Source organism: Mustela nivalis (assembly GCF_964662115.1).
Source record: "Mustela nivalis genome assembly, chromosome: 8".
Classification (NCBI taxonomy): Eukaryota; Metazoa; Chordata; class Mammalia; order Carnivora; family Mustelidae; genus Mustela; species Mustela nivalis.
In genome coordinates this window covers 21,076,191-21,093,169 of record NC_139027.1, presented here as the reverse complement: position 1 = coordinate 21,093,169, position 16,979 = coordinate 21,076,191, and the positions used below count along the sequence as shown (strand labels likewise).

Below are 16,979 nucleotides of genomic sequence, written 5' to 3'. Positions count from 1 at the left end.
AGGTTTTATCTCTTGTAACTGTGGCCCAGGATTGATCTTGAAGGATGGCATACCTTAAAGCCTTGATCCCTAGCATAACTCAGTGGATTTAACATCTTGCCACTGTTGCTCAGGATTGGATTCCTTAGATTTCACATCTTGGAGCTTTGGCTCTTTGCACAATTCTGAAGATTGTATATGTTGCAAATGTGGTCCAGGGTTGTATACCACAAATTTCACACTTTAAAGCTCTGGCCATGGTTTCAACTTAAAAGACTTCTCTTCTTGCTGCTGCTTCCCAGCATTGAACTGGGAAGATATCACATTGCAGATCTTTGATTCCAAGGCTAACTCAGAGGGTTTTGCGACCTGGAACTCTAGGTCATGGTTGACCTCTGTGGTTTTCATTAGTTGAAGCTTTACAGACTCAGGAGATTTTGCACCTTGCAACTTTGCCCCAGGGCTGAATTTCAGAGATTTCATGCCTTGAATGTGTGATCCTGGTGTCAGCATAGGCAATTTCCTATTTTGTAACTGTGAAACTGACTCAAACCCCAAAGATTTCACATCTTGGGTGTTTGCACCTAGAGTCAATTCAAGAGGTTTCATGTCTTGCCACGTGGGTCTGATAAGGAACTCCACAGATTCTCCACTTTGAAGCTTTGTTTTTGGTGTTAACTCCGAAGATGGCACACCTTGTAACTGCAGAACCGGTTTTAAGTCAACAGATTTCAAATCTTGGAGCCTGCACTCTACTTTCAAATCAGATTTCTCATCCTGTCTCTGTGGTCTGGGGTTGAACTCCACAGATTTCACACCTTGAAGCTTCCTCATCTGAATTAAATCAGATTTCCCGCTTTGTAGGTTTGGACCATGGTTGAACTCAGAGGGTTTCACTTGTTGAAGTTTTGACCCTGGGATCACTTCAGAATATCTCATACCTTGCAAGTATGATCTAGAACCAAACCCTGCCAATTTTTTATCTTGAAGTTTTATACCCATGATCAACTCAGAACATTTCACATCTTGTAACTGTGGGCCTGCTTTCATACCTGAAAACTTCCTCTCCGGGGTCAAATCAGAAGATTTCTCCCCTTGTAACTTTGGATTAGCTTTCAGTTCTGCAGATTTCACACCTCCAAGCTTTTCCCTTGGGATCACTTGTGAAGATTTCACATCCTTCAAGTGTGGTCCAGACTTGACATTCATAGATTTTATATCTTGAAACTTTATACCCATGATCAACCTAGAAGATGTCATATCTTCCAGCTGGAGACCTGACTTGAAATCCATGGACTTCACTTTTCGAAGCTTTGTCCCCTGTATCAATTCAGAAGATTTCACACATCTCAGCTGTGGCCCAGGTTTGACATTCACAGATTCTACATCTTGAAACTTTGTTTCTGAGATTAATTTAGAACATTTCTCTCCTTGAAACTGTGGGTCAGTGTTGAACACCAACTGCACATTTTGAAGCTTTGATCCAAAGGTCAGGTCAGAAGATTTCACAACTTGTAACTGGGGACTGGGACAGCTTTCTTTATGTTTTACATTTTGAAGCTTTGTCTTTGAGGTCCTTTCAAAAGAATTCACATGTTGTAACAATGGCCCAAGGTTGAAATCTGTACATTTGGTACCTTGAATCTTTGTTCCTGTGATCAGTGTAGAAAATGTTGTATCTTTCAACTGTGAACTTGGATTTAAATCAGTAAATGTCTTATCTTGGGACTTTATCTCAGGTGACAACTTAGAAGGTTTTAGATCATGCCACTGTGACCTAGAGTTGAAATTCTCAGATTTCACACCTTGAAGTGTTGTCTGAAGAGTCAATTCAGATGACTTCATGCTTGTCAAGTATAGTGGGGAGTTCAATTCTCTAGTTGTATTACTTTGTAATTGTGATCCTTGACTTAATACCCCAGATTTCATACCAGGAAGCTGTGGATCTTCTATAAGCACCAGAGACTTCACACCTTGAAGCTGTGCTCCTGGGGATGACTGTAAGGGTTTCACTTCTTGAAGCTTTGTTTTTGCAGTCAATTTAGTAGATTTCCTATCATGCATGCAAAGCCTAGATTTCAATGGTATAAATTTTATATCACAGAGCTTTGACCTTGAAGTCAGCTCACATGATTTCACACTTCTAACCTGTCGACAAGGTTTCAAATCACAGTCTTGAAGTTCATGTTCCTGGAATGATGCCAAAGATTGTGTATCTAGGAGCTTTGGCCTTGGAGTTAATGCAGATGACTTTCTATCTCTGAACTGTATCAAAGGTTTCAACCCTAGAGACTTGACACCTTGAGATTGTAACCCTATTGACTTCACACCTTCGAAATCAGGTCCTGGTATCCACTGGATACACCTCATTCTTTCCAGCTGTGGCTCTTTTTTGAACTCAGTAGTTTTGACATCTTGAAGCTGTGGCTCTGAGGTTGATGCCAAAACCTTCCCTTTTTGCAGCTGTGTTTCTGGGAGCACCCCAGGGGTTTTCATGTTCTGCAACCGTGGCCCAAGGTTGAACTCTGTATATATCGCACCTTGAGTTTTGGACCCGAGAGTCAATTCAGATGACTTCACATCTCTTGTGTCGAAGATTTCAACCCTACAAATTTAACACCTGGAGACTGTGACCCGAGGATGAACTCTACAGATTTCACAGCTTGGAACTTAGGTCCTGGTATCCACTGAATGCATCTTGTACTTTCAAGCAGTGGCTCTTGTTTCAACTCAACTGTTTTTACACAAAGCGGTGGCTCTGAAACTAACTCTGAGCCTTTAATCTGGTGCAGTGGTGCCCCTGGGGTCAACTTAGGAGACTTTATGCTTTGCAACTGTGGTTCAAGTGGTTCAGGTTTGAATTCTTTAGGTTTTAAACCTTGAATATTTGATTCTGGAGTCAAGTCTGATCTCATACGTTCCAACTGTAACTCAAAATTGAGTTCTACTAATTTTTTACCTTTAAATTTTAGCTCTGGAGTTAACTCCAAAGACAGCCCATCGTCCAACTTAGCCCCTCTCTGCAACTGCTCTGAATTTACACATTGCTTCTTTGGTGAGATTACAAATAGCGTGCCATCCTGTTCTGGCCCAGATGTTAAATTCATGAGTGCCGTCTCTTGAAACTGTTGCCTTAGGGCTAAGTCCACAGTTTTTAATCCTTGAAACTTTGATCTTCTGGTCACTTTCACAGATTTTACTGCCTTCTTGTTTAGCCTTGGGGTCAACTTTACAGATTTTACACATTACGGCTCTGAATCTGGAGTTTCCTCTACATATTGTAAACTTTGATGCTTTAAACATGGAGTACTGTTGATAAATTTACTATCTTGGGTTTGTGGCTCTAAAGTCAGTTCCTTGGGTTTTACACCTTGCAGTTCAGACCCTTGGAGCAATGGCCTTGGTGCAAAAGGCACAGCTTTCTCACCTTCCATCTTGGGCTCAAATTTCAATTCCACAGTTTACACATCTTGCAGTTGGGTTCTTTGGACCAACTCCACAGCTTTGGAGTCTTGAATTCTTGCATGCAGAATCAAGTCATAAGTGGTACCTTGAAGCTTGGTATCTTGGGTGCTTTTCACAGGTTTGGCATATTCTATCCATTGGCACTGTGGTTATCTTCATAGATTTCTCACCTTCCAGCTGTGGACTAGGAGTTAGCAAAGTAGATTCCATATGTTTTAGACCCTGTCCTGTAGTTAAGACCACGGATTTCACATCTTTCAGCTCCGAGGTCAACAACTCAGATTTGACACCTTGAGGTTTTGAGTCTGGGGTCAGCTCCATTGGTTTCATACCCTCCACACCTTGCCCTTGGATCAATTCAGAAGATTTTATACCTTGTAACTGTGTTCTTCTAGCCAACTCAGAATAGTTTACACTTGACAACTGTGACTCAGGAGTCAACCCCATAGATTTTTCATCTGGTTTCTCTGGCTGGAAGACAATTCTATAAGAAATGTTACCTTCCAAGTTGGACATTTGGTCCACCCCTAAATTTTTTACACCTTGAAACAGTGTCTCTGGTACTAGCCTATCAGGCTTGACCACTTGCTTTTGAGGTCCTGAGGACAACCCCACAGATCTTACTCCCTGCATCTTTGGGCTTGGGGTCAACTCAAAAAATTTTACATATTGTAGTTGTGGCCCTGAGATTAACTCTGAAGATTTCACACATTGAGTTTGACTTCCTGATGTCAGATCACAAAATTTGACATCTTGTAACCATGGCCTTAGGGTAAGCCCTACCTGTTTTATATCTTGAAGCCCTGGAGATGTCTTTGCTAATTTAGAATCTTGAAGTGCTAATTCTGGAGTCATCTCTACAGAATTTCCACCATTAAACACTGATCCTGGGGTTTGCTCCCCAAATTTGACACCTTGAAGTTTTGGCCCTGAGGTCAATTCAGAAAATTTGACATCTTGCTGCCTTGGCCCTAGACTCAGTTCCTGAGACTTCACAGCTTGAAATTGTAGTTCTGAGGCCAATTTCATAGACTGCATGCTATGAAACTGGGATCCTTCAATAAACGAAGAGTTTTCATATTTTCACTCAAGAGCTCTTGGCTTAATGGTAAAGGTGATTCTGTTACAAATCCTAAGGATTGTACATCTTGAACCTGTGTTCCCGGTACACATTGCACATGTTTCAAAACTTGATGCTTTGGTTTTGAGGTCAAATCATAAAATCTGACATCTTGGGGCACGTGGGTGGCTCAGTGGGTTAAAGCCTCTGTCTTTAGCTCAGGTCATGATCCCAGGGTCCTGGGATCGAGCCCCACATCGGGCTCTCTGCTCAGCAGGGAGCCTGCTTCCTCTCTCTCTGCCTCCCTCTCTGCTTACTTGTGATCGCTGTCAAATAAATAAATAAAATCATTAAAAAAAGAAAAAAAATCTGACATCTTGCAAGCATGGTCCTGAGTTTTGTTCCACAGATTTCATACCTTGATTTTCTGGTTCTGGAGAGAGTTTGAACTTAACACTTTGATTCTTTGGCTGTGGGTTAAAATCTGATAATTTGATTTCTTGCACTGGAGAATGTGGAGTCAGTGCATCAGATTTCACACTATGATGTGGGGACCCTGAGATGAAATCTACAGGTTTTTCTCCTTGAAGAAGTGGTCCTGGAGGTAAATTTGAAAATCGGACACTTTGCAAATATGGCCCTGGGATCAATTTCACACCCTGAAGCTGTGCCCCCTTAGTCAATTCCTCTGATATTATACATTGTAGTATTGGTTCTTGTACCAGCTTCTCAGATTCTACCATTCCAGTAGTAGCTGGCTGTTGGACTAAGTTAACATATTCCACATCTTGTAATTGTGGCTCTGGATGCAGCTGCATAGACTTTACTCCCTGGAACTGTGGCTCTGGGGTCAACTCCAGAACATGTCATTTTGGTCCTGTGATAAATTGTTTAGGTCCCACCACTACTGGGGATGACTCAGGGGTTAACTTCACAGATTTCAAATTTTGCATTAGTGGCTCTGATTTCTCATATTGCATTCGTGGTCCTAAAGTCAATTCCAGGGATCCTTTTACTGAATATGGTGGTACTGGCATCATCTTCTGGATATTTTCCACTTGAGACAATGCCAACCCAAAAGGTTCTGTGTTTTCGTATTCTGACCTTAGGGGTATCTCTGAAGGCTCAGTAACTTGGAAGGTGTGGCTTTAGATTCATTCCTGTAGATTCTATAACTTGACCTGTTGGTTTTGGTATTAATGCCACTTGGAGAAAGCCCTAGAAAAGAGCCGTGCAGTTTCTGTGTCTTGATGGCCTGACCCTGGAGTCATCTCTGAAAAATTCTGAAAATACGGCCCTGGGCATCATCCCAGTAGTTCCTGTGACTTGCTCTGGGATTAATTTCACAGATTCCTCCTCTTGTGGCCAGGTCTCCGAAGCCAGCTTTACGGATGCTGTGTCTTGATGCCTTGGTCTAGAAGCTGGACCCAAAAATGTTGTTGCTTGTAAATGTGGTTCCGAGCTTAGTTTCCTCGATTCGACATATAAGTGTGTTTTAGGAATCAAACTCTTAGGGGCACCTGGGTGGCTCAGTGGGTTAAAGCCTCTGCCTTTGGCTCAGGTCATGATCCCAGCATCCTGGGTTCAAGCCCCACATCAGGCTCTCTGCTCAGCGGGGAGCCTGCTTTCTCCTCTCTCTCTCTGCCTGCCTCTCTGTCTACTTGTGATCTCTGTCAAATAAATAAATAAAATCTTTTTTTTTTTAAAAAGGAATAAACCTCTTAGATACTTCCAGTGGTACAGTTAAATCCACAACTTTACTGCCATGCATTAACAGACCTAGAGTTAACTTCTCAGATTTTGTACTTTGGGGCTGTGGTTCTGGGGTCAGCAGCACAGATTTCACACCTTGAAATTGAGGTTCTGGGTTCAACTTCTTATAGTTCATAAATTCTGAATACCGTCCTAGATTCAGATGAACAAACTTCATACTTTAGGACTCTGGGTCCAACACTTCTGGATTCATTCCTTGCATCTCTGATCCTGGTACTAACTCTGGAGATTCTTGTGTTATGTGTTGAGGCATTCAAGTCTCCAAGGCTTTTACACCTTGGAGCATTGTCTCAAGAGCACCTTGGAATGGCACTGAGTTCACCTGCATAGATTCTTAAGTCTGGTTCACTGGAGTACTTCTTAAAGATGATTGTGTCAGTTCCATAGATTCTTTCCTGTGGTGACAAGGGTCGGAAATCAACTCTACTTCTGCTCCTTGATATCCTGGCTGTGGGATCATTCCTGAAGATTCCAAAGCTTGATGCCATGGGGTTAATCCTTCAGGTTCTATGGCTTGATGATTTGGCTTGAGGTTCAGCTCTGCAGATTTTACTGCTTGAATGTGTGCCCCTGAGATCAGCTCCTCATGTTTCCAATAATGTTCCATTATTTCCACCTGTGTTTCAGGAATCACATTTCTACATTCTACCATTTGAGGAAATTTCACATCTTTAAGCAATAGTACTGGGGCGGTCTCCTTATATCTTCCATCTTGTATCCATGGCTTTGGGACAAACTCCATGGATTTCTTCTCTTCCTGGATTGGTCTTAGGATCAGCTCCACAGCTTTTGTATCTGAAAACTTCAGTGGTAGAGCCAAATGAACATATTCCAGACCTTGCAACTGTGAATTGTGGGTCAAATCTAGCAATTTCCTATTTTGCAACTGTGGTGCCTTGGCTAACTCAGCAGATTTTTGACTTTGTTGTTCTGTTCCTAGGGTAAAATGAATAGATTTCACACCTTGAAGCTGAGACCCTGGGGCTAACTGCACAGAATTCCCACTTTCCAGCTGTGAAATAGGAGCCAACTCATTAGATGTTACAATCTGCAGTTGAAGTTCTGGGGCCAGTTCTCTAGGGCTCACAGTTGGGATCAGCTGTCCATATTTCACCATCTGTGGGACCGAACCTGGAGTCATGTCTACACATGTTACATTGTGCAATCCTGGGGGTAACATCATAGAATCCACAATCTTAAGTTATGACATTGGCTTCACCCCCAAATATTCTGCACCTAGAAGTAGAGATTTGGTGGTCATTACTGCAGATTCTGTGACTTGATGCAGTGGCTTTTGGCTCATTTTCTTAGATGCTGCTCTTTGACCCAGTGATCTTGGGACTGTCTCTAAATGTTCCATTATTTGATGATGTGACTGTTTTGACTCAGTCACATTTCTGATTATGGGGTCAGAAGCCAACCCCATAGTTTCCATCATTTGATGGCTTTGCCTTGGACTCATCTCTGAAGATTCTAAAATCTGATGCCATGGGGTCAACCTTAGAGATTCCATGACTTGATGAGGTAGCCCTGGGGTTAATGCTGTAGTTTTTGTGCCTTGAACATATGGTGGTGGAATCAACTCCACAGAGTCTTGCGCATGAATCCATGACCCAGGAGTCAACTCCAGAGGTTTCCTGACTTAAGATACTGGCCTTGAGGTCAAATCCTGACTTCTGCAACTTGTGATTGTAGTGTTATGATCATTCCCATGGATTACCCCAGTGCTACTGGAGTTACCTTTAAAGAATGTATGGATTGATGTGATGGCATTGGAATCATCTCTACTGATTCTGTGACTTTAAATGGTGGCTTTGGAGGTAAACCCACAGATCCTACAACTCCAGGTGGACCAATAGTAGGAGGAGAGCTAGAAGATGTCAAACCAACTGGTTGAGCTTCTCCTGCAGCCAAAGTTGCAATTTCAGACTGTGAATCTCCAGATTCTATAACATGTGGCTGTGCTGGTGGAATTATTCCCACGAAATCCATAGCTTGTAATAGTGCCACTGGAGTAACTTTCATGTAATCAGTAACTTGATGCAATGGACTGGAGATCATTTCCAATGATCTTGTATTTTGACATATTGGCCCTGGAAGAATTGGTCCTGTGATTTGACTTTGTGGCTTTGAGGTTATATTCACTGATCCAGTAACTTCAGGATGTGGCCTAAAAGTCATTGCCACAGTTTCCACAACTGTATATTGTGCCTTTGGATGCATCTTTCCTGATGGTATGACTTTATGGTCCAATGATGTGGTTATTTCCCCTGATTTCATGGCTTGAGATGGTGTTCTTGGGGTTATTCCCACTGGTTTTATGATATGTGGATGTGATTCATTAATCATCCCCATAGAATCCATGACTTGAAGCAATGCTGCAGGCGTTACCCTCACATTATCTGTGACTTGATTCAGTGGTCTGGAGGTCACCTTGGATTCCATAACTTGATGCTGAGCACTTGGTTTAGTGACTTGATATGATGGTTTAGTGCTTACACTCACTTTTTTGTGGTTTCCATTGGTTTCCCAACTTTGTCTGGTGGCTGTGGGAACAAACCCACAGATTCTATCACTTCTGAATGTGATTCTGGGATCATCCCCATTGAAGCCATGACTTGAAGTAATGCTAAAGGAGTTAGCTTTATGCTCTTTGTAACTTGACATGGTAGCCTTGGGGTCAATTCCACATTAGGCATGTGGGACTTATGCTGCTGAATCCTTTTTTCCAGAAAACCTATGACCTTCTGTTCTATATTAAGTTCTAGAACATGTTTTGGCTGCTCCTGCAGTCCAGGGGTTTTCTCTGGAATTACATCAGCTCCTAAACTTTTGGGAAGTGGCATGCCCAATGATGTAACTAAGGGCCTGGATTCAAGGATTTGTGGGCCATCCCCAAGTTGTGACTGCTTACCTGGGATAATTGACTGAAATTTTTGTTTTTGTTCGATTTAATCCAGATTCCACTCCAATATTCACAGGGAGCTGAAATAATGTACAGTTTGGGAATTTAATGTAGAGACTTTGTTCAGTGCTTTGATGAATGGGCATAGGTACCTGGATTTGAGGTTTCTGTGGTTCAGGAACTCCTCCTTGTGCCTCAGTTAAATAATTCAGCATTGCCCATGATTCCCTCACCGGCAGAGGCACTGTTTGTTCCCTCAAAGTATAAACCTTCCAAGCTATATGTCCCTCTAACGCCCACCTAGCCAAAGGAGAGAACTAGATTGGAGCCCACCCCAAGAATCATGGTCTTGCCTTGGTGAAAATAAAATCTGGCCCATGATCCAATGTCAAATGACTCTTGCTCTCTCCCCCATTCTTTGTTTTTTCTTGTTGGCAGAGATCTGGGGTTTCAAACACAGAGTTGATAATAGAGTTTTGGGATCTTAAGGGTGAAAGAACTTCCAAATTCTGTAACAGTTTTGATTTCCCAAACTCTTGAGAGCTGAAAAGGAGGCAGGGCTGTGCCTTGGTTCCTTAACATGGAAGACTGGTTTTTGGGTAAACTAGGTAAATTATGGCTCTAGAGTTTCCAGGTTGTTCCTTCAGAAAAGACGGGAAGGTGGGACAGGCTGGAGTTGTTGCATAATGATCCGCAGGATTTGCTGTAGTTAGCAGAATGTTTTGCCTTCTTACAGCCACAACAGGGTAGAACAGGCTCCTGAGCCACAAGCACAGAGGAGGTGGAGGAAGAAATCGTATCCTGGGATTCAAGCAAACACAATTCCATAAGACCTGATATAGGAAATAAAAGTTTCCATTTGCTTTGAGGCAGGAAAAAGTAGGAAAAGGGAAAGGTAATGGCTATTTCACATGTGAAATATTTTGGCCTGAGGGAGAACAGTAACAACAAAAGAGGTTTTTTTCCCCAATATCAATTACTTATGTAAAGAATTCCTCTATAAGGAGGAGAGGAAGGTATGGGTCTCCATTCCAATCAGAAATGATCCATGGACTAAACCTTTGGACCCAGAATTTGTCCCCACTGCCCAAACTAAGTAAATAAGCAACCAACTAACAATCTCTCTTTTCCCTCTCTTTTTCCCTCCCTCTTTCCCTATTTACTACCTCCCTTCTTGGGTCTCTTCCTCCCTCTTAAAAAGTTCTACCACCTTTGGGGCATCTGGCTAGCTCGGTTGGTAGAGCATGCAATTCTTGATCTCAAGAATTCAATTCAATTCAAGTAGAGTTTACTTAAGACAAAAACAAAAACTTCCACCACCCAACCTCCTCCCAGAAACGACCTTCCCTGACCTTGCACATTCCAGATGTTGGAAGATCTGTTGAAGACTTCTCTCCATTGACCAGAATGCGTACTCCTGGGCCCATCCCATGGGGAGACCTGAAAAGCTGGACACAAGAGTAGGTCAATGTCACTGAAGTGGTATTAAAGTACTAGTAAGGAAAGCAATAAGAATAGTGACTTAACTTAGAAAAGGAACAGCTATAATTGTGAGGGAAGTAAAACAGTACTAGGTACCTTTCTCCTAACTCCTACAGAGTTTATCAGTAGAGTAAGCTGAAGAGAGGAGGAATAGGTAGTGAAGGTCAACTCTACTCACTATGTCTGATTAGCTTCGGAGCAGCTCATCCTAAGATTTTCTTCCCACTGGGAAGCTGGGAGCAGAGATAAAGAAGCTTTTAGCACCCTAATTGTTGATGATGAAGTTCTAGAACCTAGGTGAGGTTCGGTGGGCTGAGGTCTGGAGCCGATGACCAAGAAAGATTTCTTGAGATATCTTTGGTGCAAAATGGTGGTTTATTAAAGCACAGGGACAGGACCCGTGGGCAGGAAGAGCTGCTGCTCCCGGTTGTGAGGGGAGGGAGGTGTCAATGGAGTTTTCATATGCTAAAGAGGGCCTAAAAGGTGCCAGAGGCCTTGTGGCTTGATCAATGTTGTCTTTTGGCAAGCCATTCACATTTCTGCTATCAAGCATCTTTGTTAGTGAGATTTAGGTTTAGAAGAGATTTAACTTTATTTAGGGCTTGAGAAACTGAGTTATTTGCCTCTGGAAATTGTGCTATTGATAAGGTAACTTCTTTGTAGATCTCTAGGACATTTGTAAACCAAGGGAGACTCTGTCTTGCAGGATTTTGATGTCTGCAAGTTAACTGTTTTCTCATTTATGGCAGTCAGGGGTGCCTCAGTGATGTCACACACATTATTGAGGGGAGCAGGTGGAGAGGGGTGCAAGGTGCCAGCTTTTGCTTTGTCTTCAGCCAGCCTCCTGCTCCCTCATCATTGATACTACCTCTACCATGTTCCACCCCCTTGTTTTACAGATAAGAAAACAAAGGTGAAGTTAATTACTGGTAGAGCTCAGACTTAACCCAGGGCTCAAGTTTTTATATTTTGAACTCTACTATGCTGCCTTCACCATGGAGTAGATGAAGCTGTTGGAAAAAGCAGGAACAATCATGCGAGTAGGGAGTTGGAGTAGGGGAACCAAAGTTCATAACACATATTTTTTTCTCCCAAAGGAGTCTATCCAGTGCCTATGAGAGGGGAAAAAGTTATCGGAACTTCCTGCACCAAACATTAACCTCACCCAATTTCTTTCCTGATACTTTGAGTTCTACACAAAAGGAAAATTAGGCAAAAAGGAATGGGGAAAGGAAGCATAGGAAGAATAATCAATCTGTTTACATCTCTTTGGAAGTTGCTAAAAAGAATCTAGTAATTCTTTGGAGATGCTAGAAAGAATAAGCACTTTTCTTTCATTTACATAATCTTTTTCAAATTCCCTCCCTCGACCTGTTATTAAAGTCTGGAGTTTTAAAAGAGACCCACAGTTAATTTGTCATTAGCCGTGAGCTGAAGAATCAAGGATAGGATCTTTCTGACCTATGAGTTTCTGGATCTTTTTCAATGTATGCTGCTTTGAAGTCTAGAATGGCACAAAGAGAAAAAAATAAAATCAGAAAATGTTCTAGGTTAGAGAATCAAGAGCACATTTCCTCTTACAGACACAAATATTGATCCAGTTGGCGTCCATAACCACAGCACAACTGGCACCCCTTTCATGTATTCATAGATCATTTAATGAGTGCTTACTAAGTTCTAGGCAGTAGCTTGGGTGCTAGGACTACAAAGATAAATATGACCCCTGTATTCTGGGAATTCACATTAATAGGGAAATCAGATGTCTAAACAGTTAAGTTATAATACAGTGTGGTAAATATAGAACACATAAATCACATGTAAATAAATATAGAACAGAAGCATCTAAATATATTAATAAATAAATTTATAAATTTTATCGATATATTAATAAATAAATATATAACAGAAATATAAGCGTCAGAGAATAAAAGGACAGGGATTCACTGCCTGGGAGAAATGGGAAAAGTTACTCAAGAAGTGGCCATTTGTACTGGAGTCTGAAGAATCAGCAGAACGTTTTTAGGTGAAAAAAGAGCATTCCAGGCAAGTCCAAAGCAACATCCCCAAGAAGATTATAAAGTCATGAGTGTCAGGTGCACATTTGCTAAGACAAAAGCTGAAAATAGAAGTGGAAGCCAGATTTTGCCAAATGATGGAATTTTTATTTTATCCTTTAGGGCAGAATTTCCCGATCAGTAACGTAAACTCCTGAGTTTTTTGCAAGCACATTCCAAGTCACTTTAAAGGCAGAATTACATTTGTTACCATTTCAAATAAAACAATTTTTATTTCTCCCTTTTGAATCATGACATCAGTCTTGGAGAGTGTATTATAAGAGCCTACATAATATTATTCATAGTATTGCCAAATGTTTTAGCTAAACAAAGTTGAATAAAAGTGTTAAAAGCAAAAATTCTCCCAGGAAAGGTGATTCAACATAAGAAAGTAAATCAATGTGATACACCACATTAATAACACAAAGGGGAAAAAAGCTGGACAATTATCTCAACTGGTGGAGAAAATGGATTGCCAAAATCCAACACCTATTCATGATTTAATTAAAAAAAAAAAAACACTCAACAAACTAGGAATAGAAGGGAATTTCCTCAATATAGTAAAGGGTTTTTTTTTTTTTAAGATTTTATTTATTTATTTGACAGAGAGAAATCACAAGTAGGCATAGAGGCAGGCAGAGAGAGAGAGAGAGGGAAGCAGGCTCCCTGCTGAGCAGAGAGCCCAATGTGGGACTCAATCCCAGGACCCTGAGATCATGACCTGAGCTGAAGGCAGCGGCTTAACCCACTGAGCCACCCAGGCGCCCATAGTAAGGGGTATTAATGAAAAACCCATAGCTAATATCATTCTCAATAGCAAAAGCCTGAGAGCTTTTTTTTTAAGGTAGTGAACAGACAAGGATGCTCAATTTCACTACTTTTCTTTAACATTGTGCTAGAAACTCCAACCAGAGCAATTAGGTAAGAAAAGTATAAGCCATCATTTCCTTTGGAAAGGAAAAGTTAAACAATCTCTATCTCTATTCGTAGACGACATAAACTTACTTACAGAAAATCGTAAAGAATACACACACACACACACAAAACCCAATTAGAACTAATAAATGAATTTAGCAAAGTTACAGAATGCAGTATCAACACACAAAAATCAGTTGTTTTGTTGTTGTTGTTGTTTTAAAGTTGGCTTTATACTGGGCCCCATGGAGAGCTTGACCTCATGACCCTAAGATCAAGATAAAGATCAATATCAAGACCTAAGATGAGATCAAGAGTTGGATGCTTAGGGGTACCTAGGTGGTTCAGTCATCAAGCGTCTGCCTTCTGCTCAGGTCATGATCCCAGGGTCCTGGGATCAAGCCCCACATCTGGCTCCCTGCTCAGCTGGAAGCCTGCTTCTCCCTCTCCCAATCCCCCTGCTTGTGTTCCCTCTCTCACTGTATCTCTCTCTCTCTCTCTCTCTGTCAAATAAATAAATAAAATATTTTAAAAAATAAATAATTTAATTTTTTAAAAAATGATTGAAAATAGAAACCCTGCCTATGTTTCCAGCCTGCCTCAAGAAGTTGGGATTGATCAGCCTCCACAAATATATTTATATCAGCCAATTTTTCAATCTCTTCCCCCACCATTGTGTGTGTGTGTGTGTGTGTGTGTGTGTGTGTGTGTGTCTATATATGTGTGTGTCTGTGTGGTGTTATAATAAAGAACACATCTGGTGTTTGTCCCAGACTCCTGACACATAGCTTCAAAAACACTGGGAATTTCCTGAGTGATAGGAATGCCTTGGTTATGCTAATGAGGTCAAAAAGAAACCACTTCTCCCTTTACTTTAGGAGGCTGAATTAACCTTGATTCTAGAATCTGATCAAGATTATTAGAAAGGAGGGACGCCTGGGTGGCTCGGTTGGTTAAGCAGCTGCCTTCGGCTCGGGTCATGATCCCAGCGTTCTGGGATCAAGTCCCACATCGGGCTCCTTGCTCCGCAGGGAGCCTGCTTCTCCCTCTGACTCTGCCTGCCACTCTGCCTGTGCTCGCTCTTGCTCTCTCTCTCTGACAAATAAATAAATAAAATCTTTAAAAAAAAAAAAGATTATTAGAAAGGAAAACTCACAGGTCAGTCTCCTTCATGGAAACAGACGCAAAATTCCTAAACTTAATATCGGCAAACTTGATCCAACAATATATAAAAAGGATCATGAACAGTATCACAAACATGTTATATTTGTTTCAGGAACTCACAGTTGGTTTAATATTTTAAAAATTCATTGTAATTCAGCAGTTTAATAGAATAAACAAGAAAAATCGTATGAACATCAAAATAGAGGCAAAATTGCTTGATAAAATTCAGCACCCATTCATGCTAAAATTCTTAGCAAACCAGAAGTAAAAGGGAGCTTTCTTCATCTGCTAAACAATATTTACAAAAACCACACAGCAAACATTACACATAAATGGTGAATTAAAGAAAACCTTTCTCTACATAAAAAAAAAAGAAGATAAAAATCCCCGCTATCTACTGAACACAGTACTGAGAATCCTACTCCATGCAATAAAGCAAGGAAAAGAAATAGAAGTCATAGGATTAGAAAGGAAGAAATAAAGTTATCATATGCAGACAATGGGACTGTGTAGGGAATCACAAAATGCCCTTGGAAAAGCATCTACCGATCCATTTGCAGGGTTGATAAGCAAATTAAGCAAGATTTTTAGATAAAAGGTCAATATAGAAAAGTCCATTTTATTTTGAGGTATTTATTATTATTTTTTAAAGATTTTATTTATGGGTGCCTGGGTGGCTCAGTGGGTTAAGCCTCTGCCTTGGGCTCAGGTCATGATCTCAGGATCCTGGGATCGAGGCCCACATAGGGCTCTCTGCTCGGTGGGAATCCTGCTTCTCCTCTTTCTCTCCCTCTGCCTGCTTCTCTGCCTACTTTTGATCTCTGTCTGCCAAATAAATAAATAAAACCTTTAAAAAAATAATAATAAAAAATAAAATAAAATAAAATACTAGACATTGTGTCCCTCCTAATAATCATCATGACCTTTGAAATTGTCTCCCATCTCTCCAAAGAAGTAATTCTAAGTCTTAGACCCAACTTCCCCATTTAAAGAAATAGAGAAGAAAAATGGAACATATTAAATAACAACATGGGTATTTAATCAGTAAAATCTTGCTTGCAAAACTCTAGAGGACAAATGATCCATTTCTTTAACATATAAATGGAAAGAATAAAAGAAAGATTTGGAGGTAGGGAATCTACCTCCAAATTATAAGGAAATTAAACACACCAACCAGTCTCAATATGTGAACCTTATTTAGATCTTGAGTCAAACAGACTGTACAAAATTATTTATATCATTTATGATACATTTGGTATTTGAATACTGATGGATATTTGATGGAACTCAAAGATTATTGTTACATTTTTAGGCATATAATGATCCTGTGATTAAGTATTTTCTCTTAAAAAAGTCTTTACCTTTTAGAAACACATATTTAATTATGAATGAAATTAGGTTACCCGACATTTGCCTCAAAATAATGTCTGAGTTGAAGCTGGGTTATGGAATCATGAAGATTCATTATGCACTTTTTTTTTTTAAAGATTTATTTATTTATTTATTTTTTTATTTGACAGACAGAGATCACAAGTAGGCAGAGAGGCAGGCAGAGAGGGAGGAAGGGAAGCAGGCTCCCCCCTGAGCAGAGAGTCCAACTCAGGGCTCCGCTGGATCCCAGGACCTGAGCAAAGGCAGAGGCTTTAACCCACTAAGCCACCCAGGTGCCCCTTATTATGCACTTCTTTGTGCTTTCGATTTGTTTAAACATTTCCTTAAAATGACAAAAAATTATTTACTATAGCTCCAAAAATCCCTCTTTATTGAAAGCTAAATATTATTAAAAGAAATTAAAAAGGCCTAAATAGGGGCGCCTGGGTGGCTGAGTGGGTTAAAGCTTCTGCTGCAGACTCAGGTCATGATCTCGGGGTCCTGGGATCAAGCCCCACATCGGGCTTTCTGCTCTACAGGGAGCCTGCTTCCTCCTCTCTCTCTGCCTGCCTCTCTGCCTACTTGTGATCTCTGTCTGTCAAATAAATAAATAAAATCTTTAAAAAAAAAAAAGACCTAGATAAATGGAAAGACAAACACATTCATGGATCAGAAGACTCATTATTTTTACTATATTAATTATCCTTAAACTGACCTATAAATTCAGTCCAATTCCAATAAAAATCCTGCATATTTTTGAGTGACAATTAACATGATAATTTAAAAATACAGAAATGCCAATGACCTGGGA

At 40.6% G+C, this 16,979-nt stretch overlaps 3 protein-coding genes across 3 annotated transcripts; all 3 read right to left on the bottom strand.

Moving 5' to 3' along the window:
- Positions 1 to 220: 220 nt before the first annotated feature.
- On the bottom strand, positions 221 to 2,544 carry LOC309871728 (uncharacterized protein). The gene has a single exon (XM_082745074.1). It carries the CDS (start codon positions 2,473 to 2,475, stop codon positions 223 to 225), a length of 2,253 nt encoding a protein of 750 aa, XP_082601200.1. The 5' UTR covers positions 2,476 to 2,544; the 3' UTR covers positions 221 to 222.
- Positions 2,545 to 3,422: 878 nt separating this feature from the next.
- Positions 3,423 to 4,524, bottom strand: LOC309871791 (uncharacterized protein; the record flags this gene model as incomplete). Its single annotated transcript, XM_082745234.1, has 1 exon — positions 3,423 to 4,524. A coding segment is annotated over one exon (1,008 nt), but the record flags the coding sequence as incomplete, so codon positions are not given.
- Positions 4,525 to 7,500: 2,976 nt separating this feature from the next.
- On the bottom strand, positions 7,501 to 10,609 carry LOC309870609 (uncharacterized protein; the record flags this gene model as incomplete). Its single annotated transcript, XM_082742994.1, is given in 4 exon segments — positions 7,501 to 8,790; positions 8,793 to 9,208; positions 9,210 to 9,499; positions 10,535 to 10,609. Coding segments are annotated over 4 exon segments (1,578 nt in total). The 3' UTR covers positions 7,501 to 7,993.
- Positions 10,610 to 16,979: the final 6,370 nt, after the last annotated feature.

Bases quoted from the DNA above. Each gene is read 5' to 3' on its own strand.
- LOC309871728 (XM_082745074.1), bottom strand. From the start codon at position 2,475: ATGAAAACCCCTGGGGTGCTCCCAGAAACACAGCTGCAAAAAGGGAAG.